The sequence below is a fragment of the Apodemus sylvaticus genome, chromosome 16 (assembly GCF_947179515.1).
Source record: "Apodemus sylvaticus chromosome 16, mApoSyl1.1, whole genome shotgun sequence".
Taxonomy (NCBI): domain Eukaryota; kingdom Metazoa; phylum Chordata; class Mammalia; order Rodentia; family Muridae; genus Apodemus; species Apodemus sylvaticus.
The window spans coordinates 31,026,509-31,053,091 of record NC_067487.1 but is presented as its reverse complement, the minus strand read 5'-3'; the positions used below and the strand labels follow the sequence as shown (position 1 = coordinate 31,053,091).

Sequence of the window (26,583 nt, the reverse complement as noted above, 5' to 3'; positions counted from 1 at the left end):
TTTGAGATGAAGGTCTTATTTGTGGTCTAGGTTAACTCGGAACTCCCTAAACAGTCGAGCTGGCCACAAATTCACAGTCTTCTTGTGGTCTGCAATTACCACCTTTCCTTCTGTGTCGCTTGTACTGGAGAGCTTCTTGAAGGAGTTGTGCTTAGTTGAGAGTTTAAAAAGAAAAAAAAAAGGCTGTTGGTCAGACTAATGTACACCAAGGTGCCTGACACTTGAAAAATTAACCGCAAATGTTTATTGGTTTTTCACAGATGGAACTTCGAGTGAGCTGCATCGTGTCTTATTCTTCTAACACAATGCTCCAGAGGGAGAATTCCATTTGGTCTTGTTCACGCGACAAGGTAAGTGCCCCAAAGATGGAATTCAAATGAATAGTATGTGCGTGTGTGCGCACACGCGCGCGCGTGTGTTATTTGCAATCTTGGCTTAATATCAGAAGTTTGTCGATAACTTGGGAGAGCAGATAAGTCTTAACTGGCCTTTGACATCAAAAGAAATTTGAAGTTGACACAACATTTTACAGTCACTTCAGTCTATTACTTAGTTCCTATCCGCTCTATCTCTTTCACTTGTCTAAAGTCTGAACGTCGTTGGTGTGGATTTGAAGCTTCTGCGGAGGCATTCGGTTCAGCAAGCTGTATTTCAAAGCTGCTGGCAAATAAATAAAGCAAAGGGGTAGAAGGATTGCCTGCAACAACTTAGCGACGGCAGGATCATTGGACCAACGGCGACATTCTTGCTATCCAATCGGAGGGAAGCCCGGAGAGAACGCTCTCTGCATTGGCTAAAGCAAATACCTTTAGAGCAAATATCTCTTTGGCACTGCCCCGTGCCAATCAGAGGATGCCTGGGGGCGGGCTTTGCCGCAGACAGAGGAACGAATCAAGCCAGGAGGGGCGGGTGCTCAGGCCAACAAGGGAGTGGGCGTGGCCCGCTCCCGGGCTGTGGGCGGGACCTCAGCCTGAGAAAAGTGAGCGACAGTGGGCGTGTCCCGCGGTCGGTAGGCGGGGCCGTGGCCTGGGCGGGGCGAACGGTGTAAGCCGCGGAGCCGGATGCGGGCGGTACTGCCGCCGCCGCGGCCCTAGGGATGGGCGGAGCCCCGGCCGCTGGTGCTGGTGGCCGCCGCCGCTGCCGGAACCTGAGCCGGAGCCGTCGCCTCTGCCGCCGCGCGTTGTTGCTTCGCAAGACGGCGGGATGCTGGGGAAAGGGGGAGTCGGCGGTGGCGGCGGCACCAAGGCGCCCAAGCCCTCCTTCGTGTCGTACGTGCGCCCTGAGGTGAGAGTGCGCCGGGCGAGCGCGGCGGCGGGTGGAGCGGCCGGGGCAGGGGCGCTTCCTGCCCGGGTGCCGGGCGGGGCGAAGCGGCAGGACGCTCTGGGGCCTCCGGGCTGGCCGAGACCCGGACCCCTGCGGCAGGCCGGGCAGGTGCCGGGACAGGGCCCTGTCGCTCACAACCGCGCCTGTGGGCGGGAGCCGGAGCCCGGGAGGTCCTGCGGTCCCGGCGCCCCAGGTATCCGAGAAGGGAGCCGAAAGCTTGCGTGGTCGGAACCCCCCGCGGGGTTCCCCGGGCAGCCCTTAGCCCGGTGTGTATGCTCTGCCCTGGACTTTCTCCCTGAGTCTTGAGAGCTAGTCTGCTGCGGGTGGTGCACTGCTTTCCGTCCGCGGTGCTGTGGGGAATGTGGGTCGGCCTTGGCCTCTTTTGGTGTCTGCCCAGAGCATCCTCCTCCCGCTTCTTTCCATTTCATCGCATCCCTTCCAATCTGCAATATTAGTCAAGAAGTGCATTCGCTCGGGAAATACTTTCTGAGCTCCTACTAAGTGCCAGGTACGATCCTGGAATGCTTGTGATGAATCAGTGAGCAGAACAAAGATCGAGTTCTCTGGGACCTTATGTAAAAAGAGAAACAGTCAACGATATGCATAATTTAATTGAATAGTATTTAGAAGATAATGGGGGCAAGGCATCCTTTCCTTCTTGCAAAGGTGGTATTTCAGTCCAGACTTAGAAGACGTTAGGTGTAGATAAGGGGTCCTGGACAGCCCCAGGGAAGGCTGCGGGTTGACAGTGCCTGGAGCTCTGAATGAGGGAGAAGGTTGGAGAGATCAGAACTCCTAGACCACGTTGAAGACTTCTGGAACAGTCATTGTTTATCTTTTAGTTGACTCTTTCTCATTTTTGATTTGTGAAAGTTGCACTTTTTTTTTTCCTTTTTCTGCTTTTGCAGTTTTTATTTGACTGTCTCTCAGTTATGTAGCCTGGCTATCCTGGAACTCACTATGTAGACCAGTCTGGCTTCGAAGTCACAGAGCTCTGCCTGCCTCTGCCTCCTGAATGCTCGGACTAAAGGCAGGGCTCCCATGCCCAGCTTCTGCTATCTGTATGTGTGCAGGCAGAATCTTTACCAAATTCACTGCCTCCCAATTGATGTCTTCTCACTTTTCACCTGTTAAGTCGGGCCAGGGATGAGAAATCAGAGACCTGGGGCCTGCAGCCTTTGCATATGTCTCTTGAAGTCAAGGCATCTAATGGAGAGTACTAAAATGGGTCCTATTTTCAGTCTTAATTTTCAAATAAAAACCACTTCCTCTGTCAGAACTTGATATTGAGAGACAGGATCTTCTTACAGGTCGTCCATAGAGGTAATGTGCTCAGGTTCTCTTTATCTTTCTTTGATAGCACCCTAGTTGAACGCTAACTGGCTTTAACCTTTAACCTTTAACCTTTCCTATGTAGTGAGAGTAAACTATAAGTGAAGCGTCTTCTGAAGTGTGGCCAGAGTTCAGGAGTGCTCCAGTCCTTCATCTGACCGTGCACTCTTTACCCACGGGCCCTTGAGAGGCAGTAGGGAAGGTGGTGGCTCGTCTCGCTGTGCTCACGGGTTTGGGGTCTTTTTAGAGGGCAGTTTTGGGTATTTTGCATTTAAGACAGTGCTGTGAGGATGCTGGGTGTGCTTGTGATTTTTCCGGGCTAAGATTCTCTACTCAACTGTGCATGATTTATTAAAAGACAATAGTGGGAGGTGAGAAAACAGCTTATTTTTAAGTAGATGGCTTCGCTGGCCATCACATTACCGGAAATGGATCAGCAACATTGGTTGCTTACGTGTGGCCCAGACACCGAGTCTGATACCCTCCTGACTCACCTTGCGGGAGCCTCAAAGCGCTTTTATGAAGACTTGCATCCACTATTTTTACTCTTCTTCGATTTTACTATCTGCCTGCCTTATGTGTCCTCCGGGTGGTGTGTTTGTGTGTGTGTGTGTGTGTGTGTGTTTTATTTTTGGTTTTCGGCTGTCCCACTCCGAACCATTCCACTCTGAAGAGGCCCACTGTCATCTGATGCCACTTTTCCCTGTGTGCAGTTCTGGAGAGAAAACACAGGGCCCCCAACCATGTTAAACAAGTACCCTACCACTGAGTCTCTTTTTGTACCACTTTTCTTTTTCCTAGCTGGTAAGCTTGCAGTTTCTGAAATGCTCTCTTGTTGTCAGATGACTGAAGTTGCCAGAACCTTTACACCTTGTGGTGTAATTATGCCTGCTCCTGGTGATCAGCCTGCTGATCAGATGTGGAAACTTCCAGAGGTAGAAGCCTTCGGTAAGGCAGAACAGGATCTGTCAAGAGTCAGTACTTTCTGTCCTAAAGCATTGGCTAAAGTATTTGAGGATGAATACATGTGTTGATGAACACTGAAACATGATCATATTTTTCCTCCTTGTGATCCAGAGGGATTGCAGATGATAGCCTAAAATGAAGGGTCATGGTTAACTCTGGCTTTTGTATCTGTGCCAGAGTAACCCGAATTCTTTTGTCATTGATTCATCTACGTCAGTGAGGGTGACAGGTAAGGTCCTGAGTCATAACATACGACCTTTGGTCATGTTTTGTAATCTGTTCATAGGGAAGCTCATGGTTCCTGAGGCTGAGACCCGCAGGAGGCAGGGATCTGGGCCCACCTTGCTACTTGACGGCAGCTGCCTAGAACCACTCAGCTCCGCCCTCCTAGTCAACCTAGGGCACAGACTGCAAGGAATGTCTAGCAGCGTGCAGCGGGGATGTGGAGCTGTTCCGTGGAGGCGTCTGGTGATAGTTTGAGCATAAAATCACTTTTCATATGAAAATGGAAAGCCTGTGGTGACTTCCTATGTCAGAAGCCACAAGTGTTGATTGTAGAAAAATGAGATGAAGTTACATAAAAAAATAAGTACAAGTTAGAAACTTGTGCTGTTATGGTTAGGCCTTGCAGAGGACTGAAGTTTGGTTCTCAGTACCAGCACACCTCACCACTTCCTGTAACTCCAGTTCCAGGGTGCCTGAGGCACTCTTCTGGCCTCCTCAGATACACACTTGTGGCAAACATTCACACACACACACACACACACACACACACAGAAATAAACTTAGAAAAAAACAAAACAAAACAGTGCCAGCCACACATGTAAAAATATGTGCTGAGGAGACGGTACAGTGGCAGAGGACCCTACAGCCAAGCTGGAGCACCTGAGCTCAGCTGGTGGGCCCTAATGGTGTGGAGGGAGAGAACCGTTTTTCTATAAGTTGTCCTTCAACTTCTGCACTGGGACACATGAGCACCCACATGTACACACACTCTTTAAGTTAAAATTAATAATAATAATAACAATAATAATAAATGTTAAAGAGATTACAAGCTTGTACACAGTATGTGGGTTTGGATAGGGTTTACCAAAATGGAATTAGTAATCTCAGCTGCCTTTTAAACCAAAAGTAAGCCGTGCCGTGGTGGCGCACGCCTGTAATCCCAGCACTTGGGAGGCAGAGGCAGGCGGATTTCTGAGTTTGAGGCAAAAAAGCCAAAAGTACACATTGTAAACACCTCTCCATACCCGTCGTGAAGCCACAGCCAGGCTTTGTCTCGGTGAAGACTCGGTGACGGGAAAGGCTGGACAGCACAAACAGCCAGAGAGGCTGGTGGGAGGGTTTTGTATGTAGAACCCAACGCTGTGCGACAGTTCTGACTCTTCACCTTTCCGAGAGGTCTTTGCTAAGCTGCCTTGACACTATGATTAGGTTCATCCTATTTTTTGTGTATGAGTGTTTTCCCTATGTGTGTCCTGGTGTGCAAGGAGGTCGGAGAGATTGTCTGATGCCCGGAACTGGAGTTACAGATGGCTGTGAGAGTCACCATTTGGGTGCTAGGAACTGAATCTTGGTTTCTGCAAGAGCAGCAAGTATTCCTCAGGGCTGAGGCTTCTCCCCAGTCCTTTTGGTCATTTTTAATGCTTAGATATGCACAGTGACAGGACTCAGAAGCTTGTACAAAAAGGACAGCTAGGCAATACTAGGAGGAAGATGTGTGTTGACAGAAGCACATTCCCTTGTAATGGGATGCTAAGCAGGAACCTTCGTGGTGCTTACGTGTTCTTTAAAACTGACCTGGAAAACAGCCCTCAAAGGGCTGCTATATACACCCATTTTTGCATGGCATTCCAAATATGGTTAAAATGTACTTGCTCATGGAGTTTAGTCAATGTTTGGCCTGGAGATCCTAATAATAGTACTAGAGACTTGTTTTGTGGATTTTTTAAGATTGGGAAGAAAATATAATTTGTCCTCCATTTTACAGATGTGTAAACTGAGCCTGCAGGGTTAAATGCCGTCGCACAGGGGCGCAGGATTACTGAACAGAGAGCTGTGTCTCCTAAAGAGCCAGCAGTGACGGGGCCTAGCAAGGCCCGTAGGAACTCAGGAGAGGTTTTGTATGGTCCAGAGTGTATAAGGAAGCAGACTGAGCGAGCCATTGGGAGCCAGCGAGGGAGCAGCACTCCTCCACAGAGGTCCCTCAGTGATGGATTGTGACCTCGAGGGCTACGCCAGACGGAGCCTTTCTTCCCCAGAGTGCTTTGGTCAGAATGTTTCATCACAGCACTAGAAACACACCAGGGAGGAAGGGCAAGAAGAGCTGTGCTGTTTCTCTTTATCGACTCCAGGCGCGTGGTTTCCTGGTCCTCACTTAGACCCCTTTCCTTGGCGAGCCGTGAGCCTGTGTGTTTCAGAAGTGAGCCTTTGTATTGACAGCAGTGGCTCCTGTCGCACAGCGTTTAAGCCGGGACGGTCTGACCGTGCCTCGTTCTTCTTTTCCTGGTTTCTGTGGATTCGGGGAACTTTATTAGCAGAACAGGCTTGTCCACATGTGGCTGTAGCACACTACAGTGCTTTTCATTGATGTCTTTCCATGACAGTTGCCTCCTTGGCTTTTCTTAGATGCTGATCTGGGAGACTTACTGAGCAGGTCCAGGGACCTTCTGTTTACTGCGGTCTCTAGAGGCTTTCTAATTCAGCAGATGTTTACACAGCGTCTGCTGAGTGTCCCAAGCATTAGATCTACCAAGCATCATTAGGCATCTGATGGAGCTATAGCAATCTGCAAAATAGACACAATGAAATGGAAAACACTTTGTCTTTTATATATTTTGACATAGTGTCTCTCGAAGTAGACCCAACTAGCCAGGTTGATCTGGAAATCAAGATCGTCCTGCCTGAGTGTTATGATTTCAGATGTACACTGCCATGGCCAGCTTGAGGTATGTTTCTGCTGCATCACTGACTTTGATGGATAAGTACTAGGAAGAAGAAATTAACTTATCCTAAAACAGACATTCTACCCAGTCCTGACAGTAAAAATACTTTGTTATTTGGTTTTGTTTTGTTTGGCTTGGTTGGGTTTTTTGGTTTTGCTTTTTGTTTGTTCATTTTGAGGCAAGGTTTTTTTCTTTAGCTTGGCTGTCCTGGAACTCCCTCTGTAGACCAGGCTGGCCTCGAACTCACAGAGATCCATCTGCCTCTGCCTTCCAAGTGCTGGCATTAAAGACATGTGCCACCACCACCTGGCTCATAAGTGCATTTAAAGGCAGAATTTAGATGCATTAGTCTTTTGTTTGTTTATTTGTTTCTTTTTGGGGGGTTGGTGGGGAGGTATGGACAGTCCTGGCTGTCCTGAAACTCACTCTGTAGTCCAGGCTGGCCTTCAACACAGAGATCGGCCTACCTCTGTCTCCTGAGTGCTGGGATTAAAGGCAGGCACCAACGCCATCTGGCTTACATGCATTACTTTTTTGTTGTTTTTATTACATGTAGAATTTAGTGTGTGTGCACATACATGCTCAGGAGCTTACCTCAGCGTGTGTACAGAGGAGAGCTCTGAGGAGTCGAGTCTTTCCTTCCACAGTCTGGGCCCCAGGCCTTGAGCACAGGTTGCCAGGCTTGGCCACTGCTCACTCAGCCATCTTGATGGCCCTGCCTTTTTGTTTCTGTTTTTTTTTTTTTTTTAATCTATATAACTCCATAGCCTTTTCTACATTTTCAACTTTTCTATTTCTTCTTTGTTTTTCTAAGACAGGGTTTCCTCTGTGTGGCCCTGGCAGTCCTGGAACTCACTTTGTAGACCAGGCTGGCCTTGAACTCAGATCCGCCTCCCAAATGCTGGGATTCCCCTTTGGATTTTAGTGTATTCAGAATTCACCCTCTATGTATATGAAACACACTACTATTCTTCTGTTAATAGGGATATTAAAATACAGTGAAGCTTCCCTTCCCTTAGCAAGAATTCATTTATTTATTATTGTTAATTCCTTCATTTATTGGGTCGGGGATTGAGCCCCGGGCCTGCAGATGCTAGGCGGGCACTCTGCATTTGAGTTGTGACCCCACTGTCCTCACTAGATTGTAGGTGGCCGTCCCGATAGTGGTTGAGTAGGCCGGGGAAGGACATTAAGGTTCTTCCTAAAATAGTCACTTTCTTAGTTGTGGCTTTAGCTGGATGATGTGTCCAAGCTTCCGCTTTTTTCTCCTGCATGTGTTTCCTGCGGCATCTCCCTGGGTCACATCCAACACCTTACAGCTTGCACATGGCGCAGCCGGAGGCCCTGCCAAGCAGCACTTCCTGCATTCTGAGCAAGCAGCTGCCATCCGCAGCTCCTCACAGAGCCAGGTCGGCCTTCCACCCTGCTGCCATCTCCAGGGTCACCGTCATGGCTGGTGTGAGTGGAACTCGGTCACTGGGAAATGTGCAAGGCCCAGGATTGACTGGGTCCCCAGCAAAAGTGGGTGAAGCCTGAAAGGCAGAGTTAGGGTGTGGGGCGCCACAGCTAAAAGCTCCAGTTGTGTGTGTGTGTGTGTGTGTCCTCATCAGGAAGATGGATGTTCTGGACTGTTTCTGTATGGAATCATCCCATGTGATAAGTGGGTTTCAGAAAAAAATCTGCTTTTCAGGGTGTTTTTCCCCCTTAAAAAACAAACAAACAACAAACCCCACATATATCTTATGATAACATCAATGTAACAAAGTTATAGTTTGAAAGTTAGAAAAATAAAATTACCTCTATCTATGGTGCCACAAAGCAGTAATTCCACTTACGATGTCTGTCTCTGTATCTGTGGCTCGCTCTCTCTCTCTCTCTCTCTCTCTCTCTCTCTCTGAGTGTATATGTGTGTGTGTCTGTCAAATTTGAAGCTGGTACTACTCCATATTGGTAGGGTGTGTCCGAGCTGTCTCAACAGCAGTGGTTTGCAGCCCTTGACCAGAACCCGAGTTCAGAGAAGTGCTAACGCCGTCCCCCGTCCCCTTGCTGGGTGTATGCCTATGTAGCGCCTGGGGACTTCTGCAGAGTTAAGAAGCAGCAGTAGATGTTCCCTGAAGGTGGAGGGGTAATTTTGTTTTAAGATTTACTTTAGCCAAGTGAGCTTGGATGCAGAGGCAGGTGAATGTCTATGAATTGTAAGCCAATCTCCTCCGTATAGAGTTCTAGGCACATACTGAGACCCTGGCTCAAAAATTTTTTTAAAATTATTTTATTTACTAAGATAGATAGGGTATCACTTGTAGATCAGTCCTTGACATCACAGAGATCTGGCTCTCTATACTTCTAAAGTTGTACACCACCATGCCCTGCAAGATGTATTTTACTTGAAGATTTATTTTAACTGTGTGTGTGCACGTGACTATGAATGCAAATGCCCATGTAGGTCAGAGGGGCTAGAACCCTCTGGAGCTGGGGAGACAGGCAGCTGCAAGCCACCTGATCTGCTGCTGGGAATTGAACAACTGTCCTTGGGAAGAGTGGTATGTGCTCTTAACCACTGAGCCATCTCTCCAGCCCTGATATATTTTATTTTTTGTTAAATTGTGCATGTTATTTTTGGCCAAGACTTGACCTGGAACAAAGAGTGTCCCAAGGGGGCCTCAAGCTCCTGTGAACTCTGTCTCTGAACTAGAGTAATCTGTCCCCCCCCCCCCCCCACACACACACACACACACACGGGGTTTCTCTGTGTAGCTCCCGGCTGTCCTGGAACTCACTCTGTAGACCAGGCTGGCCTCGAACTCAGAAATCCTCCTGCCTCTGCCTCCCAAGTGCTGGATTAAAGGCGTGCCGCCATCTACTGGTTTAGAGTAATCTTTTAACCTCTAGTTTCTGTTGCCTCGGGGAAGACAGAGTGAGCTAGAAACACACCAGAGCCCATCCCACCCCCACTCCTACCCCCCCCCCCCCTGCACACCTTTCAGAACATGACTGAAGGAAGCAAGAGCTGTCTGGCCCTGCATAGCAGGGTAGGCTGGCTCCTTTAAGCCTCTCTTGTTTTCCAGCTGGAGAACTGGAATGATAGTAACTCCCTTCTTAAGCCATTGTGTGACATTCCTGACCGCCAGCTCTCCCTGCTCTAGGGAAGGCTCTTTGCTGTACTTGGCACATAGGCTTCAGTAAAGATAGGTGGTGGGGGGGTCATTCCCCCTCTTCCTCCCCCCTCCCCCCCTCCTCCACTGGGGTGCTCCATACAGTGCTTGGTCAGTCATCTTAGGGGACAGAACTCTTCGTGGCTAAGGTGTTAATAAGTGGAGTGTTTCATTGTGGAGGTCGCCTTGGTGCCATGACAGGAATGTTCACTGTGGTAGCTATTAGGTTATTTTTCACTGTCTCTGAAAGTTTCCTTTCCATTTTTTGTTCCTTTATACACTTGAGAATGATTTGATTATATTTAAAGTTCTGACCTAGTAAGAACACAGTCCTCAGCTTTTTTTTTTTTTTATTAACATATGGCCTTTGGCATTTTTGCTTAGTTTCATTGTGTGGCATGGACAGACTTTTCCTCTTTACTCATTTCTGTCAGGCTTTTCTGTCAAAGGCCAAATTTTGTTCTTTTGTCACGTGTGTCTAATGACTCATTTAAGGTACAAGTAAATCAAATGAAGTCATAATTAGCTTAAGCAAAAGAAAATGACTTCTGTTTATTTCAGAGGCATTTGCAAACCATGCTGCTTTGGTTTCACAGTTCAGCGGCACAGATCACACCAGTTTGTCTCTGTGTCTAACCTGCATCCTGCGGTCGGTGAGGAGCCTTTCACAGATGGCCTTCGCTGCCTCTAGTGCTTGCTTTGGGGAAAGGAGCCACACATCAGGGCTTAAGTATTTGTGAGGAAGAGCAAGGAAACCATGGCTTAGAGTGGTGTTGCCTACCTTTCTGTAAGGTCAGCCACTATTTCAGTCCTGACCTTCTGTGTTTTAATATTTGCATTTGCTAGGAATTTAAAACAAACAAACAAACAAACAAACAAAAACACCCAAGAATGTGGCGTCGTGGTTCAAGCCTGCATGCTAAGTCCTTTTTAGTAGGCAAGACCAGGGGTCTTGACTTTGAGGGCCGCTCAGTCAGGTCAAGGCCAGCCTGGGCAGCATTGTAAGCTCTTATCTTCTAAAAAGAAAGCAATACAAACCAAAAAACCTGAGGACAGCCTGAAAGAAATTCACACTTTAAATAAAACCGTCTTACTGTGTTAATGCCTTTCTCTAGAAATAGAGTGGAGTTTCATCTTTCCCCTATGCCCCTGTACTTGGGAGAGAATCCTCTATTGACTCTTGGTCTGTGAGCACTTATTTCCTTTTTAAGCAAACTGCTGCCTCAGCACTTTCCCTAGTGTCCAATCTGTGGTGGGGGACACTATTAAGGAAGAGAATCTGGGGCTCTGGCTGGTTAAGCCATTGCCAAGTACCTCAGCTTTGTCCCCAGGGCCTTTGCTTGGGCTGCTGTTTATACCTCGTGCCTTTCCCGGTTGATACCGACTGTTGGCCCTTCTTCTCCTCTCCCTATCTGGGTGTCTACTTGTCATCTTTCAGGGCCTCTCTGCCTCCCTGCTTGCTCCACCTCAGCTTGCTTACCTTAGCTTTGAGGTCACCTGCCCAATGATCACTGTCAAAAGTGACAAGAGACCACCCCCCAGTGCCCCTCTATGTTATGCCTAAGAACTCAGTACGCAGCAGACAGAAGGTAGGGGCATTGTGGGCACGATAGCCCCTAGGGAATAAACTGGTCTGCGTGGGAATTTGGGAATGAGAAGAAGGTGCCATGATATCACAGAAGAGTCTTCAGCCTGTGATTCTAGAGGGTTTTGGTTCTGCTCCAATGTCTTGATGGCGCTTAGACGTGGACTTTGCCTTTCTGTCTCTTCTCCTCTCCTGTGACATGGTTAGGAATCTTCCCTGCATGCTTGTTTTGAGGATGAGAAGAAATATACAGTGAATCTTCTGTTGCATGCTAGTCTTGTGGCCAATGCCCAACAGCTTTTAGGTGTTCTTCTTATTAATAACAGCTAGAACTGGTAGATTTCTTTATTTGTTCAATTCCTTGTGTACCTACCATTTGCTTAACACTAGATTAAAATTAGGAATCCAAAGAAACTGTGTATGTTGGAGCTTAACATTCTTTTGGAGAGACAGCAGGTCTCCAGATGGCTCTAAAGCACAGAGGTAGGAGCTGCCTAACCTCAGAGAGAGGCATGCCCAGAACACCCAGAGCAGAGGAGGCTCTGAGCACAGCTATATGAAGGCGCTGTGGGACTTGAGAAGATCAGTTGTACTGTGAGATTTGGGACGAGGGGTATTGGGAATGTGTGGTTGGGGCGTCTGCCTCATCTTACCCAAACCTGTGTAGTCTCTGCATGACGTGAAAAGAGATGCGTCTGGAGGAGCATGCCCAGATGCTGGAAGGAGTCGTTAGCACTAGGTCAGCCTGGCCCTTAGCTAGCCCACAGGGAGCACCGCTCGCCCCTCACACCAAGGCTGCTGACTCCCCCAGTTAAGCAACGCAGAGGAGTTCTGGAGACGGTGGGAGAGGGAAGCACAGAAGGCAGCACCACACCTGTCACCTTCTCCCTACACGGCCATCATTGTTTTCAACATGGTGACATCAATGAGCCTCAGTTTTCTGATCTATGAATAGGATAATAATAACACCATGTAATTCTTATAATAACACATGTTAGTCTTACGTGAAGCAGTTCATGGAAAGCTGTTAGCTCAATACTTGGTAGACAGTGTTAATTGTTTTTGGTTAATTCTTACGGCTTTGGTGATGATGGTTATGGTTAAGGCTTTCATGCTGTGCAAGTGTGCTGCCACTGAGCTGCGTGCCCAGGCCTGTGTTGTTAGTTGTCATTATTCCTCATTACCTCAGAAGCTGCGGTAGCGCTCTTCCTGCTCGTGCATTTGCCTTTCCTGAGCTGAGCATCCGGAAATGGGCTGAGGAGGAGGAGCCCTGAGAGTGTGGACAAGTCTGTGGTTCTGTTGGCCTCCTGTTGGGATTCAGGCGCTTGATGGAGACCTTAGTGTCGCTTCTTTGAGACCTCTCATTGTAGAATTTGGACGTCTTTCTTGAGGGCTGGTTTGGAATATGAGAAGAAATAAACCACACTCATCCAGATCTGGATCGCCAGGCGCCCTCGTCTAGGTATGGCACCCCTGCGGCTGCCTTCTCTGTCTGTCTACCCAGGCCTGTGCTTTGCCTTTTCATGGACGTTCATAGTTTCTTTGATGTTTTTTTCTGCAGCAGGAGAAAGTCCAGGACTTTGGGGAAAGGCATGGGGTTCAGGCAGGGCGAGAAGTCTTACACTAACTGCCCCCAGTTCAGCTTGGGTTCCTTCTTGGAGGTCAGCCTCTCAAGTTTCTGTCAGAACACTCTTTCCCTCATCATCCATAAGCACAGCAGTCACGGCTCCAGAGTGCCCTTTGTGGGCCCCGTGACAGCGTCCAGAGCCCCTTCAGCTTCCTGTCTGCACGGCCCAGCAGGAGGCCCTGCCTAGTGCAGCTTCCATTGCTCCACCTCTCCATGCAGCCTCGGCCGCTCTCTGAGAATGCTGCTTGCCTGCGGTTTTGTTAAGAAAGCCTGAGCTTGGATTTGTAGGACTGCTCTGTGGATGTTTCTTTTCTGTGTGACCCACAGTGTCTCATTTCCTGGTTTTAGAGAATTAAATTTTCTGATTTTAGAGGTTGTGGGTTTGCTTTTTCTTCCCTTTCCGTTTCCCTTTCCTTTCCTTTCCCTTTCCTTGAGACAGGGTTTCTCTGTATAGCCCTGGCTTTCCTGGAGCTAGCTCTGCAGACCAGGTTGGCCTTGTACTCAAAGTTCTGCCTGCCTCTGCCTTCCAAGTGTAGGGATCAAAGGTGTGCACCACACCACTGGATCCTTAAGAGACGCAGATATGCAAAATAAAACAACAAAACAGGTTCCATACATCCCAGGGGCAGGGAAGGTCATGGATTGGAAAGGGAGACTTTTTTGTTTTGTTTTGTTTTGTTTTTTGAGACAGGGTCTCAATCTCTCTCTCTCTCTCTTGCCACCACTGCCCAGTGGGAGACTTTTTTTAAACTTCAAAATTTGAGGGACATCAAAGTACAACCAAATGAGAAAGTTAGAAGGGAAGAGAAGCAAGGTGAGGTGCAGTTTGTAAGGCTCCTTCCTGAGTCTCTGCTCTTCCCTCAGGCAGGCAGGCAGGCAGGCAGCATCTCCCGTTCTTCTCACCTGTGGTGCAGCGCAGCAGCTCTGCTCTTGCTCGTGCAGTTCGCTGCCCTTTCTGTCTTTTCCTATAGCTGTGTGTCTGTCTCCAACAGAGAAAGAAAGGCTGCAGTCCCAGAAGTCAAGGCGCCTGTACCACCCACTCACTGGTCTGCTGGATCCTGGTGGCTTCAGACAGAGCATGGTGTGTGAGGCCCATTTCAGGGCAGGATATCTTCTCAGAAGGCAGCTGTGGGGAAGCATCATCTGAGGGCGTTGGATGCCTCCTGGGAAGGGAGATGGAGGATTCTAGATTAGGCTCACATTGATTCCTTAGCATTGATCCCTGATCGATCTTAATTCTCTGTAATCAGATTTGGCCTAAGGTACTTCGTCCCCTAATGGTTCTTTTTGCTATCTCAGTTGTAATTTTAAAGCCAGTGCCTGGAGGGGGGCTCTCCTCTCTCTCTGTGTATGTGTGTGCGTGACACACATCAAACATATAGACCCTTTATATTGGCCATGGCTCACAGAATATAAGAGAATCCCACTAACTGATGCAGTAACACTTGTGGGCCCTGAGGGTTACATTGGTTTTGTGTCTTGAATTTCTTACTCTGGAGAATGTTTGCTTAGAGGACCAATACATGCCTGGTCTGGTGACCCTTCCAAAGAACTAGGAATGAGCGGTGGATGCTTTCACTTTTCTTTAGTAAATGATGAACTGTCAGGAGAGCAAAAGGTTAGGGTGCATTCCCAGGAGCAGTGATGTCTTCAAACCAAACCAAACTAGACCAGACCAGACCAGACCAAACCAAACCAAACCAGTCAGACGTCTTCAGTTGGTGGAATGCTCCCTCAGTGGGTAGGGTAGTGCGCACTGTAACCTAAGCATTCCCAGGTCATCTACTCAGGGAGTTCACCACCAGCGTTGGCTCTGTGAACCCTGTCTCAGACAAAGGGAAAAATGTAAACAAAAACCTTTAAGGGTCCAGAATGCTAAAGCCGGTGTCAGGGCTCACCATCTATTTGGCTGTGGGAACCTTGGGGGCTTTAGCCTTTTGAAGTTTTATTGGCCTTATCTGTAAAGTGGGCATGAAAATTCCTCACACTCACAGGTGTGGCCAACCTGAAGCACAAGGGCAGTGTCCCAATGTAATTGTAAATGCTGTCCAACACTTTTATAGATGGCAACATCTGTATAGTGTCAGAAGGTTGGAGAACTATGTGACAATAAATGACACAGACAAGACATCTAAGAGTGGACATTGTGAGCACCAACAAATTGCATTCCGATGTTTTATCCAGCAGATGCTCAGTCTGGAAATGCTAGTCTCCAATTAGCCTTCTAATGGGGTCACTAATGAAGGTGCCTTCTAGCTGAAACTGATTTGTGGGAGTGAACAGGAGAGTCCTTAAAGGCCAGGTATGTAGTTGTATCTGTATGGGATTGTAACTTGAACCAGACAGATTGTCAGTTTCTTACTTCATGTCTGTCTGTCTACCTGTCTGCCTTCAGATGCTTTCCTGTTGGCTTATTACCAGAGTGGTTGGTGCCTGTAATGGCCCAAAGCAGTGTACATAGTTAGTAGAGTAGAGCTGTGGTCAGCAGCAAAGCCATTATCCTGTCCTGCTTTTTGAGTCAGGAGGTTCAGGGAATGAATCTGCCAGCAAGACTGTCTCTGAGGGAGCCAGGCTTCTACAAGTACCTCCAAGACTCTAACTCCCTAGAACAGATTGATGTGGGGATTTATCCAGAGCAGAGTCTGCATCATTGGTGAGAGAACTTCTGTTTGAAACCCGAACTTGACCAAGCCCCTATTCTACCAGTGAAGCTTCGACATGTTTCAGAAAGCGAAATAAACAATTTGATAATATCTGTCACTAACCATTCTTAGTGCAGTCTGTTAGCTTTCAGTCCATGTACTAAGGACCTGAAGTAATTATCTGAATAGTAAACCAGCTAAGATTTATTTTGGCTCCTGCTTTTGGAGGCTCTTGTTCATAATTGGTTGGCCTTGGTTTTTCCTGTGACGAGGTAGCACATCATGGCAGCATGTGTGGTGGGACCAAAGTGTTGACCTCTTTGCAGAAGGAACCAGGGGCCCATCATCTTCTTTGATTGCTTCAAAGACTTCCACTATGCCACACTTCCTCAAGTTTCCATCACCTTCCAATAGCACCACTAGCATTGGGTCCAGTAGCTTTGGGACCTTTAACATAAAGGCTACTTTGGTGGACAGGCTAGAGTCTAACTATAGCACTTGGGAGTTTTTAGTAGAGCTGTTGTTGTACTCTTTCATTTACTCTGCCTACCACTGAAGAATATTACTCAGAAACGGAATTACTTGTTATCATGTGTTTTGCCGTGTATGGTCTTTCAGTAGACTTTCTTTGACAATTGACTATCTGTCAAGGGTAGGACTTGAAGCTAAAAACCCAGAAGATACAGTCAAAATCCTGACTTGGTATCCTTTGTTGGTGAGACAGATGAGAGGAGATAACTGCAGTGAAGTCTGTGGACTACTGTAATAGAAGCATATACAGAGAGTGGTGTGGGCGTCCAGAAAAGGGCCTCCTGGACTTGTTGAGGAAGGCTGGATCAAAGAAAGCTTCACAAAGGAGCTGGACTGTGGACAGCGGCTTAGATTGGGCACTGGATGGGACAAGGTGAGGGACCTGCATGTATTGTGTGCTCTCAGTAAGCACAGGGCTTGGGGTGGGGGTGGGGTCACATAAAGGCAGTAAGACTGGGGGTAGTCATAGGAGCATGCCAGGTGACAGGATGACGGCCTAAATAAGAGCAATGGGGAAGGTAGACCTGGACATGTCATGAAAGCAGAGTCTGGGACCTCTGAGGTACAGGCTCGTTAGAGCATGGCTCCCGGGTTCCTGGAGTGGCTCGCGGAGTTAGCCAGATCCCACACATACCAGCTTTTCATAAGAGGATGTGTGTGGTGATGATGAGTTGGCTTTGAAATGCAGGTTTAATGGACTGAGGGAGAGTGCAGTGTGAGTGTCTGTGGGGCTCTTGGGGCGTCTCGATCTGGACCTATGACAGCAGATCTTGCATGAAAAGCTGTTTGTGGATCATGGTCCAAGAGCTGTGGGAGGGGGAGTGCTCGTTCAGAATACAGCTAACCTCTGCCCGTTTGCAGATCTCAGGTGGCAGCCTCTCTCCTTCGTCCCTTTCTAAAGTCAGGTATACAGGTAGGGCACACACTGAAGATCTCAGGAGTAGGGGAAGGAGAATCAAAGTTCAAGGTCTTCCTCAGCTTCACCATCTGTCAGATGGAGGCCAGCCGGGCTCTGTGGGATGCCGGATGTGGTTAGGTGTCCTCGCTGTGTTGCCTTGTCTCTGGAATTCCTCAGGCAACTTGTCCTTTCTGCTGTGGTAGTGTACTCTAAAGAGGTGGAGATGTGGGCTGTGTTCTCTGATGACTGTGCCTGCACTAGAGCAGGTCAGTAACTCAGAGTGCGAGCATGACGGGCAGAGGCAGCAAGCATCCCGGAGTGGAGAGCCGCAGGCAGAGGCAGGCTGGATTAAAGGCAAGTGCACAGCTTCCGTCTAGCCGAAGCTGACGTCTGCCCAGTCCTCCTGTGAACAGCGAGAGCAGTGAGGCTAATTTTGTTTTGTTTTGTTTTGTTTTGTTTTTTCGAGACAGGGTTTTTCTGTGTAGCCCTGGCTGACCTGGAACTCACTCTGTAGACCAGGCTGGCCTAGAACTCAGAAATCCACCTGCCTCTGCCTGCCAAGTGCTGGGATTAAAGGTGTGCGCCACCACCGCCCGATTGCAGTAAGGCTAATTTACTATCTTGAAAATTAAATGAAATGTGCAGGTGCAATTTGCTGTGGCTTTTTAGTAACTATTGTCTTGATTATTCAAGGAGCCAACCATTTTTTGTCTGAATATCATAATGAAAATCAATTCATCTCTTTCCTCCTTTTTTTTTGTTGGTGTGTTGTGATGGCTAGTTTTATGTCAACTTGATATAGGGTAGAGTCATTTGAGATATGAGATTCTCAACTGAGGAAATGCCACCACACTATTTGTAGACAATCTGTAGGGCATTTTCATTAGTGATTGATGTGGGACGACCTAGTCCGCTATGGGTGGTGCCATCCCTGGGCTGGAGGTCCTGGGTTCTATAAGAAAGACAAGCAGAGCCTGGTGGTGGTGGCGCATGCCTGTAATCCCAGCACTCTGGGAGGCAGAGGCAGGTGGATTTCTGAGTTCGAGGCCAGCCTGGTCTACAGAGTGAGTTCCAGGACAGCCAGGGCTATAACAGAGAAACCCTGTCTCGAAAAAACCAAATCCAAAAAAAAAAAAAAAAAAGAAAAAAAGCAGACTAGATAGAGCAAACCCAGTAAGCAGCACCCTCCATGGCCTCTGCATCAGCTCCTGCATGCAGGTTCCTGCCCTGCCTGACATCTTATCTTGACTTGTTTCAGTGACAAACAGTGATGTGAAAGCTAAGCCAAGTAGACCGTTTCTGCCTCAAGTAGCTTTCAGCCATGGTGTTTTATCACAGCAATAGTAACACTAACTAGGGCAGGTCTGTATGTATGCATTTAGCTAGGCGTGCGTGTGTGTGTGTGTGTGTGTGTGTGTGTGTGTGTGTGTGTGTGTGTGTGTGTAGGCCTGAAGTTGATGACAGTTGTCCTCAATTGTTCTTCCATCTCATTCAGATGGGAGGGCTCACCAGTTCAGCCAGTCTTGCTAGCTAATTGCTCTAGGGATCTCGTTTCTACCTTCCACAGCTGGAATTAAAATTGGGTCAGACTCTGATCCTCACCCTTGCGTGGCGAGTGCTTTAGTCACTGGGCCATCTCCCCAGCATTTGGTATTTAGGATCCTCAGTGTCCACTGTCAGATGTACAGCATGGGGTACCGACTCCTCACGGGAGCCCTGCGGTTTTGCCACTCCTCAGAAACAGCTCTGAGAAAACAGACTGACAACTCTGGGAATTTCTGTAGGGATGTCTCCTCTAGGAGACAGTCCTCGGGCTCTCAGGACTGGCATAGCCATTGGGAAGAGGGGCGTGTTTCTTGCTGAGCATGCATTGGGGTCTTGGATGCTGGGGTAGTGGCAGCTGCAAGCCCTTGGAACTGTTGGTTTTCGCAGTGGGAGCCAGAACAGACGCAGCCAACTCCTTTTGATCTGCGAAAGAAAAGTTTTGGGAAATCAGCAGGCTTATTTTTCATGCCCTTTCCCTGTTTTTAAATTAAAACCAAGAGAGCCAGGCGGTGGTGGCACATGCCTGTAATCCCAGCACTCTGGGAGGCAGAGGCAGGTGGATTTCTGAATTCGAGGCCAGCCTGGTCTACAGAGTGAGTTCCAGAACAGCCAGGGCTATACAGAGACACCCTGTCTTGAAAAAAACAAAAATAAAAAATTAAAAAAAAAAAAACAAAGAGAAAAGAGTGCCCATACACTGAGATAAGCATTGGACTTGGAATGAAGTTGGGCCTGCCCCGCCCCTCTGGCTGGACCACCCTTCATTTGGGTCTGGTCTCGACTCTAATTGAGTCCATGTTGCTGAAACTTAGCCCAGCTTTAAAAGGACAGTCACACTGTGACCCCAGTGACAACACTGTTTTGCTATTCTTTTATGCCATAATAGCAAGCTTTGTCCCTTTTAATGGAGAGTGACAGGCGTAGGACAGAGCACTTAGGTCATTTATAACTTACATGTGTTGACATTTTGTCTCTTTGAAATGGGTTAGCTTTGAAAAAGTCTGTCTTTGTAACCTGTAGGGTCATTTTTTTCTTGATTATTAACAATCATACATTTTATTTCCTGCACCTTGAACACGATAGTTAATGAGGTCAGTGAGGAATTGCATATTTTCCATGTGGAAGTGTATGTCACGATTGACAGCTATAGGCTTTCACCGCTGACTGAGTGTCAGAACTGAAGGATAGTGCGATAGAAGCTGCAGAGGCAGAAGAATCCTGGGCCTGCCCTGGAAACCTAGGCGGAGTAAAAGCTTCCACTACCCAAAGAACAAGAGCACTGAAGAGGCGGCTCATTGGCTGCGCGGAAACTGCTTGTGAGACCCTGGGATGATGCCAGGTCTGGCTGCGGAGGCTGCCCTGCTGCTGTTCGTGAGCCTGTTTCGTGAGTGACAATCTACATTAGTGCCACATGTGGCATGGCAGTATTTAAGGGAGTGTTCTTTCCTTGGCATGCTGTGCCATGGCTAGAACGTTTGGTGATGGCAGCCATACCAATGACCACATTTACCTGTTGGGTTGTTGTTTTGGGGTTGTTGTTGGAATTTTTTGTTGTTTGTTTGCTTTTAGATTTATTTATTTATATATGTAAGTACACTGCTGCTCTCTTCAGACACCCCAGAAGAGGACATTAGACCCCATTACAGATGCTTGTGAGCCATCGTGTGGGTGCTGGGAATTGAACTCAGAACCTTTGGAAGAGCAGCCAGTGCTCTGAACCACAGAGCCATCTCTCTAGCCCTAGCTATTGTTTCTTAATTTCCCATTAAGCTTCTTTATCTTTTGTTGATTTCATTATCTGCTTATTAAGGAACTTTTAAAGTTATTTTTCAGTTCTGAATGTTATTTGAGACAGAGTTGTACTTGTAACCCAGGCTGGCCTAAAGTTCACTTTGTTGTCAAGACTGGCTTCAGACTCTTGTAGTTCCTCCTAGAGCTTGAGAAGTCTTGGAGTTCAGTGAGTTACCATGCCTGGCTTTTTAATTTTAATTTAAATATATATGTGGGGCGGGGGCGGGGGGGGGGTTCTTTGGGTTTTTTTGTTTGTTTGTTTTTTGCATTTGGTTTTTTTGAGACAGGGTTTCTCTGTGTAGCCCTGGCTGTCCTGGAGCTTACTCTGTAGACCAGGCTGGCCTCAAACTCAGAACTCCGCCTGTCTTTGCCTCCCAGAGTGCTGGGATTACAGGCGTGCACCACCACCACCCAGCTGTGTGTGTGTGTGTGTTTTAAAACACATATGTTTATTTTTATTTTATGTATGACTGTTTTGGCTGCCTGTATATATGTGTGTGTGTGTGTGTGTGTGTGTGTGTGTGTACCATGTACACGCAGTACCCACAGAGGCTGGAAAAAGAAGTTAGAGTACTTGGAGCTGGAGTTGCAGACAGTTGTGTGCTACCATGCTGGATGGAACCTGGGTTCTCTGTAAGTGCAGCAAGGGCCCTAACTAGGGAGCCATCTCTCCAGCCCCCTTATTTCACATTTTTGAGACAGGGTCTCACTCAGTCTCCAGGCTACCCTTGAACATGTAATCCTCCTGTGTCTCCCTCCTAAGCGCTGGAATTAGCTTACTTTGGCTGGAAATTAAAAATAAAATATAGGAAGTATAAACTCTACTTTTAATTAGTAATTCCACAAAATCTTTGAGTATTTACCGTGTATCAGACCTCTATTAGACTTGGGGGACAAAGACTTGCCCCAGAGGGCTTACTGATTTCAAAGAGATGGATAATTATATGAGAGAGACCCGGGAGGCTGGAGGGACCTGGCAACAGAGAAGGTTTCCCTGAGGAAATGATTTTGCACTGAGCCACACACAAAAATTCTCAGTGGCAAAGAGAGATAGGAAGTCTCTCAAAGCAGGAGGAAATGGCTGTGGGGAGCACTCCGGATGAGAGCGTGAGAGAGATGCATGGGCTGAGAGAAGACCGAGTGTCCAGATAGAGATGAGGACCTGGCAGGAGGCAGATTGGTCACCAGGTGAGGACCAGCTTGGTGAACAGGGCTCCACAGTCCTCCTCCCATGCCTAAGCCAGAGCAGGCGGTGCTCTGAGAAGGTCTCCATGTGAGGGTGGAGAGTGGATTAGAAAGCAAGCAAATGCAAGCAGCCTGGGTGGAAGGGATTGCGCGGTGTGGGGAGAGATGCGGCTGTGCCTCCAGTAGAATGGCTGTTAGAAGACAGGAGCACGGACTGTGGCTGCCCTTAGGAGGTGACACTGATAGAATTGGCTACTGTTAGAGTGGCTGGTGAGGCTGGTTGGAGGAGGTGTAAAAGGGCACTCTTAGGATGGCCATTAGGCTGTGTGCACATGGAAGCATTGCCCAGACAGTACGTACACAGCCGCAGTAATTAGGGTTGGAGCACAGTGAAGATTGTACTCTCCAGAGCTGGGATGGCAACCCAGAGATGATTGCTTTACACAACGGAGGAAGTCCTCAGGGATCACGCCATCATCTAGTACGAATGAAGCCCGGAGTTTCTTCCCCATCGAGGTAGTGTCGTTTTGATCCATTATTCATGAAGAATAGGTATGATAGTTAATTTGACTCAGTTTAAGTGGATTAAGAAATGCCTAGGAGATTAGTAAAGCACACTCTGGGTGTGGTGGTGAAAAATTCCTATAGTATGAGTGGATTCATCTCCAGATAGATTTATTCTCTGATGGCATTTTGGGAGGTGGTAGAAGACAGAAAGGTGACACTAATTAGGAAGTGGGTCACTGGTGGGTGTGTCCTCAAGGGCTGGCTGTTACTCCAGTTCCTTGGGCACTGTTCTCTCTGCTGTGTGTCCATCAGGGTGTAAATGCCTCTGGCCTGCCGAGCCTTTCCATCCTGATGGACTGACAGTACTGTGGGCTAATGTCAAATCAATCCTCCATTGAAGTTCTCAAGTATTTGACTAGTACCACAGGTATTTTTTTTCTTTCATCTTTGAGGCCTTCTCCTTGCCCCCAACCCTCCTTTTTGATGGGTCTCATGGAGTTGTTTTGGAGCCTTGAACTCCTGAACCTTCCAGGTGTTGCGATTATAGGCTTGTACCACACACCCTGCGTCTGTGGGTGCTCTGTAGTGCTTGATCTGATTGCAGGTGAGATAAGGGCTGCCTGCCTGCCCTGTGCCATGCCTGCCTGCCTGCTGTCTGCCTGTCTGCCTGCTGCCTGCTGCCTGCCTGCCTGCCTGCTGCCTGTCTGCCTGCTGCCTGCCTGCTTGCCTGCTGCCTGCCTGATCACCCTGTCTTCCTTTTCCTTACATTTCTCCACTTGGCATTCTCAGGAGCACCAAGTAGGCGAGGTTAGATCCCTAAGCATGCCTTCATTTGTAAAGGAGATACTTTAGTGTCTGATGAGTATTTCAAAAGCTTTCTGTGAGGGTTAAATGAGCTAATAAATACAAAACCCTTTAACCAAGCCAGAGGAGACTGAGGCATTTGAAGAATGAACAACTCCTAGTCCATAGTGTCTCTTGGGTTGTGATGCCATGTACTAAGGAAGAGACTGTATTCATTCACACATCAGTAAGAGTCACATTTGCATAGCCTGTGGTCATTCATCCAAGGGGTTCATGGAGGCAACAGCTTATGCCTTGGCATGAAACGGCCTGATCGGGAGGAAGATGCACATGTGAAAATATTTCTTTCATGTGGGCTCTCATTTTGCCCAGGTTGATACCCATTTGTCCTGAAAACTGAGTTGCTGGTCCTCTTTAAAACAGTTTCCTCGGCTGTGAAGTGGAGTCAGTCCTGGGGCTGTGAGGAGAATGGGGTTCGAATGGGGAGTAGGTATCTGGTATGAACAAAAGCTTTTTAGATGTTGGCAATTTTGTTAGTTAAAGCCCGCAGGCAAGTCTATCGGACTGACTTGGGAGGACTTTGCTCACCGAGTGCAAAGTTCTGCCGTCTGTTATCACTGCTCAGCTCTTAATGACTGTGACTGCATTCCAAATAGGTGTGGTCTCCGGCCTCTAGATGTGGTGTGAACAGGGTGGTGGTGGAGCTGCTTTAGTGTCCTCCCGAGTTGAGGACTTGCGTCCATTTGGTGATAAGATTACTTTCAACCGCGGCAGCATCTTGCTGTGTTCTGACCTTTGCTTTCCTGGCTCCAGTGCTGAGGAAGTGTGGCGAGTAGTGACAGTTTCCGCCGGAAGTTGAGGAGGTTAGGAACCTGTTGCTTCCCTGCCATGCTCTTCTGACATTGAAATCACCAAATGCTTCCAGAAATATGTGGTTTCTGGGTGACTTTATTGCTTTTGGGTTTTTCTAAGATTTTCAAATGAGACTGATTTTTAGTTACCAGCTTGGTGCCAATATCAAAATGTATTTGAAATTATTCCAGGGAAGAAGTCAGGACTTTTAAAGTTAAAGGTACTAAGCACAGCCTCTTCATCACTCCGGAAATGTTGTAGATGATTGATAGCATTCTTTGAACATCTTGTTGGCTGTGCCCTGTGTTTCAGAATGGAGACAGTAGGTCTTCCTCCAAGGGGCTTCTGTCAAAGTTTCTTTACCCCTCCTCATTCCATCCGTCCGTCCGTCCGTCCGTCCGTCCGTTGTTTCTTTGTTTTGGGTGCTGGGACTTGAACAATTTGGACTTGTTTCAGATCCTCCTTGGGACCCACTGAGCCTTTTCCTTTTCAGACAAAGCACCCGCTCCTCTCTGCACACACCAGATTGACCTCCGACTTCAGCCTTGCCTAGGTTCTCTTGGTGCTGGTGTCACCAGGAGGCAGTACAGCTGTTCACTCCATCCATCCGTCCGTCCCTTAGGACCCTTCTCTGAGAGTGGGACACCTGTTCCTGTCAGCTGCATACAGCCCACTCATGCTTCTGATTCAGCGCTGTGCTTTTTCTTGAATGGCATTTATTGGAGATAGTAAATTCTACGTGTTCAGTTTACTCCTGCTTCCTTTGTCTCTCGTTTCCCATGGGAGAAAGCCCAGATTCCTTAAGGAGGTACAAAGTCACCTTAAGCCACGCCTATGCCAGCCCTGTTTCACTCTCACAGTAGGGGTTGTCAGCTATTTTAACCTTCTCACATCCTGTCTGCTTCATTGGCCATCTCTTAGCGGATATGCCAGTCTCTTTCTGTGCCCTCTGTCCATCTCCTGCAGTGTGGGGCCTTTCATGCTCCCACAACCCTGAAAGCAGTGTGTTAGGAGAACCCTTCCTAGTACATTGCAAAGGGGTGTGGTACTCAGTACTCTGGTTCCCAGGGGTCTGGTACTTAGTACTTTGCTTTCCGGTGTGGGGGTGGGGTGGGGGGGTGGTGGTACTCAGTACTCTGCTTCCCAGGGGTGTGGTACTCAGTACTCTCCTTCCCAGAGGTGTGGTACTCAGTACTCTACTTCCCAGGGGTGTGGTACTCAGTACTCTACTTCCCAGGGGTGTGGTACTCAATACTCTGCTTCCCAGGGGCGTGGTACTTAGTACTCTGGTTCCCAGGGACGTGGTACTCAGTACTCTGGTTCCCAGGGGTGTGGTACTCAGTACTCTGGTTCACAGGGGCGTGGTACTCAGTACTCTGGTTCCCAGGGGCGTGGTACTCAGTACTCTGCTTCCCATGCTGACTACATGCACCTGCTTTTCTGTTGTTTCCCTGCTTCCAGCACTTGTCCAGGATTCGTTTAAATGACCCCTGTTGTCTATAAACGACCTTCTTCCTGTGCATGTACGCATTTCATCTACCTTAAGTTATAGTATATTCTACCTTCAAGCGCTTGGATTTCAGACCAGGGCACCATATTTTGTTTTTATATTTTAAAATCGCTGTATTTATTTACTTTGTGGTGTGTTCATTTTTGTGTGGTGGCCCTAATAAGAACGTCATAGGAGAGCCTGGTTGGGGCAGTTTTCTTCTACTGTGTGGTCTTGGGAATTGAACTCAGGTCATCAGGATTGGCAGCGAGAGCTTTTACCCACTGAACTTTTCAGCCCCACTGTTTTATTTTTTAAGACAGCATTTCATATAGTCCAAGTTGGCCTCATGTTTGCAATATAGACAAGAATGACCTTGAATAACTGGCATGTTCTACCATATCCTGTTTGTATGTGTGCACATATATGCAGGCACATGTGCATGTGTGTGCCCTGGAGGCCACAAGTTGACACTGGTTGTCTTTTTTTAGTTGGACTCCAACTTTTTTTTTTTTTTTGAGACAGCCTCATTGAATCTCGGTAGACCCGTTAGTCACTAAGCCTCAGGGATCCTCCTGTCTCTGCCTTCTCAGTGCTGGAGTTGCAGGTGCATGCCGCTGTGCCCTGTTTGTCCATGGGTGCTGGGGACGGAGTCAGGTCCTCATGCCTGGGCAGCAGGGAGTCATCTCTCCACATCCTGGTTTTGGTTGGTTGGTTTGTTTTTTGATGTGGGCATTGAATCTAGGACTTTATTGTATGTTAAACCATAGCTCCAGCCTCCTGACCATGTATTTTAAAAGTAGCTTGTTAAAGGCTAGTTCAGGGATAAATGGATTTGCTACCAAGCCTAAAGACTTGTTTGATCATTGGGATTTACATGGTGGGAAGAGAACTCCATCTCCCACCAGACACACACTCACACTGTGGTAAGGCTTGCACTTGCATATGTATATGCACACAATAAGTAAATAGCTGTGATATCAGAGGCTTGTTAACTAAAAGTTCGTGAGCTTAGGTGATAGTTTAATGTGTATCCTGTAAGCATGCCTTCATTGTTATTTTGAGCCCTTAAACAAAGAAAATCTTTTGCTCTTGTATTTATTTGTTTACTTATTTATTTTTAGGAAATTCACACAAATGAAAAGGAAGTAACAGAGAAGGAAGTCACTCTTCACTTGTTGCCAGGTAACGGTCATGTTATCATGTCTCATATATCTTTTGGCCTGAGGCCAAAGATAGATTATGTCATCCCTAGTGTTGCTATATATAAACTCTTTTGTTTTCATCCTCTAGCTGTAACTGTAATGATGTATCCTGACAAAGATGTCAAGGTCTTTAGTAACTGCACACCTGGCTCTGGGCGTTACAGCATTTGGAAAGAATTTTCCTCATTTCCCTTCTCTCCGACC

General features: G+C 47.6%; 1 protein-coding gene across 2 annotated transcripts in view; it reads left to right on the top strand.

The window, feature by feature from the left end:
* Positions 1-328: 328 nt before the first annotated feature.
* Mtmr12 (myotubularin related protein 12) overlaps positions 329-26,583 on the top strand; it is a 66,380-nt gene continuing 40,125 nt past the window's right edge. The window contains exons 1-2 of one of the 2 annotated variants that reach the window (XM_052159384.1): positions 329-350; positions 26,299-26,359. Coding sequence is in view for 1 of the 2 variants with exons in the window: in XM_052159385.1 (XP_052015345.1) it covers positions 1,204-1,284; positions 26,299-26,359 (142 nt within the window). In the remaining variant the exon portion in view is untranslated. Of the gene's footprint in view, positions 351-1,056; positions 1,285-26,298; positions 26,360-26,583 lie in introns of those variants that run through there. The other variant, XM_052159385.1, reaches the window with a different exon arrangement.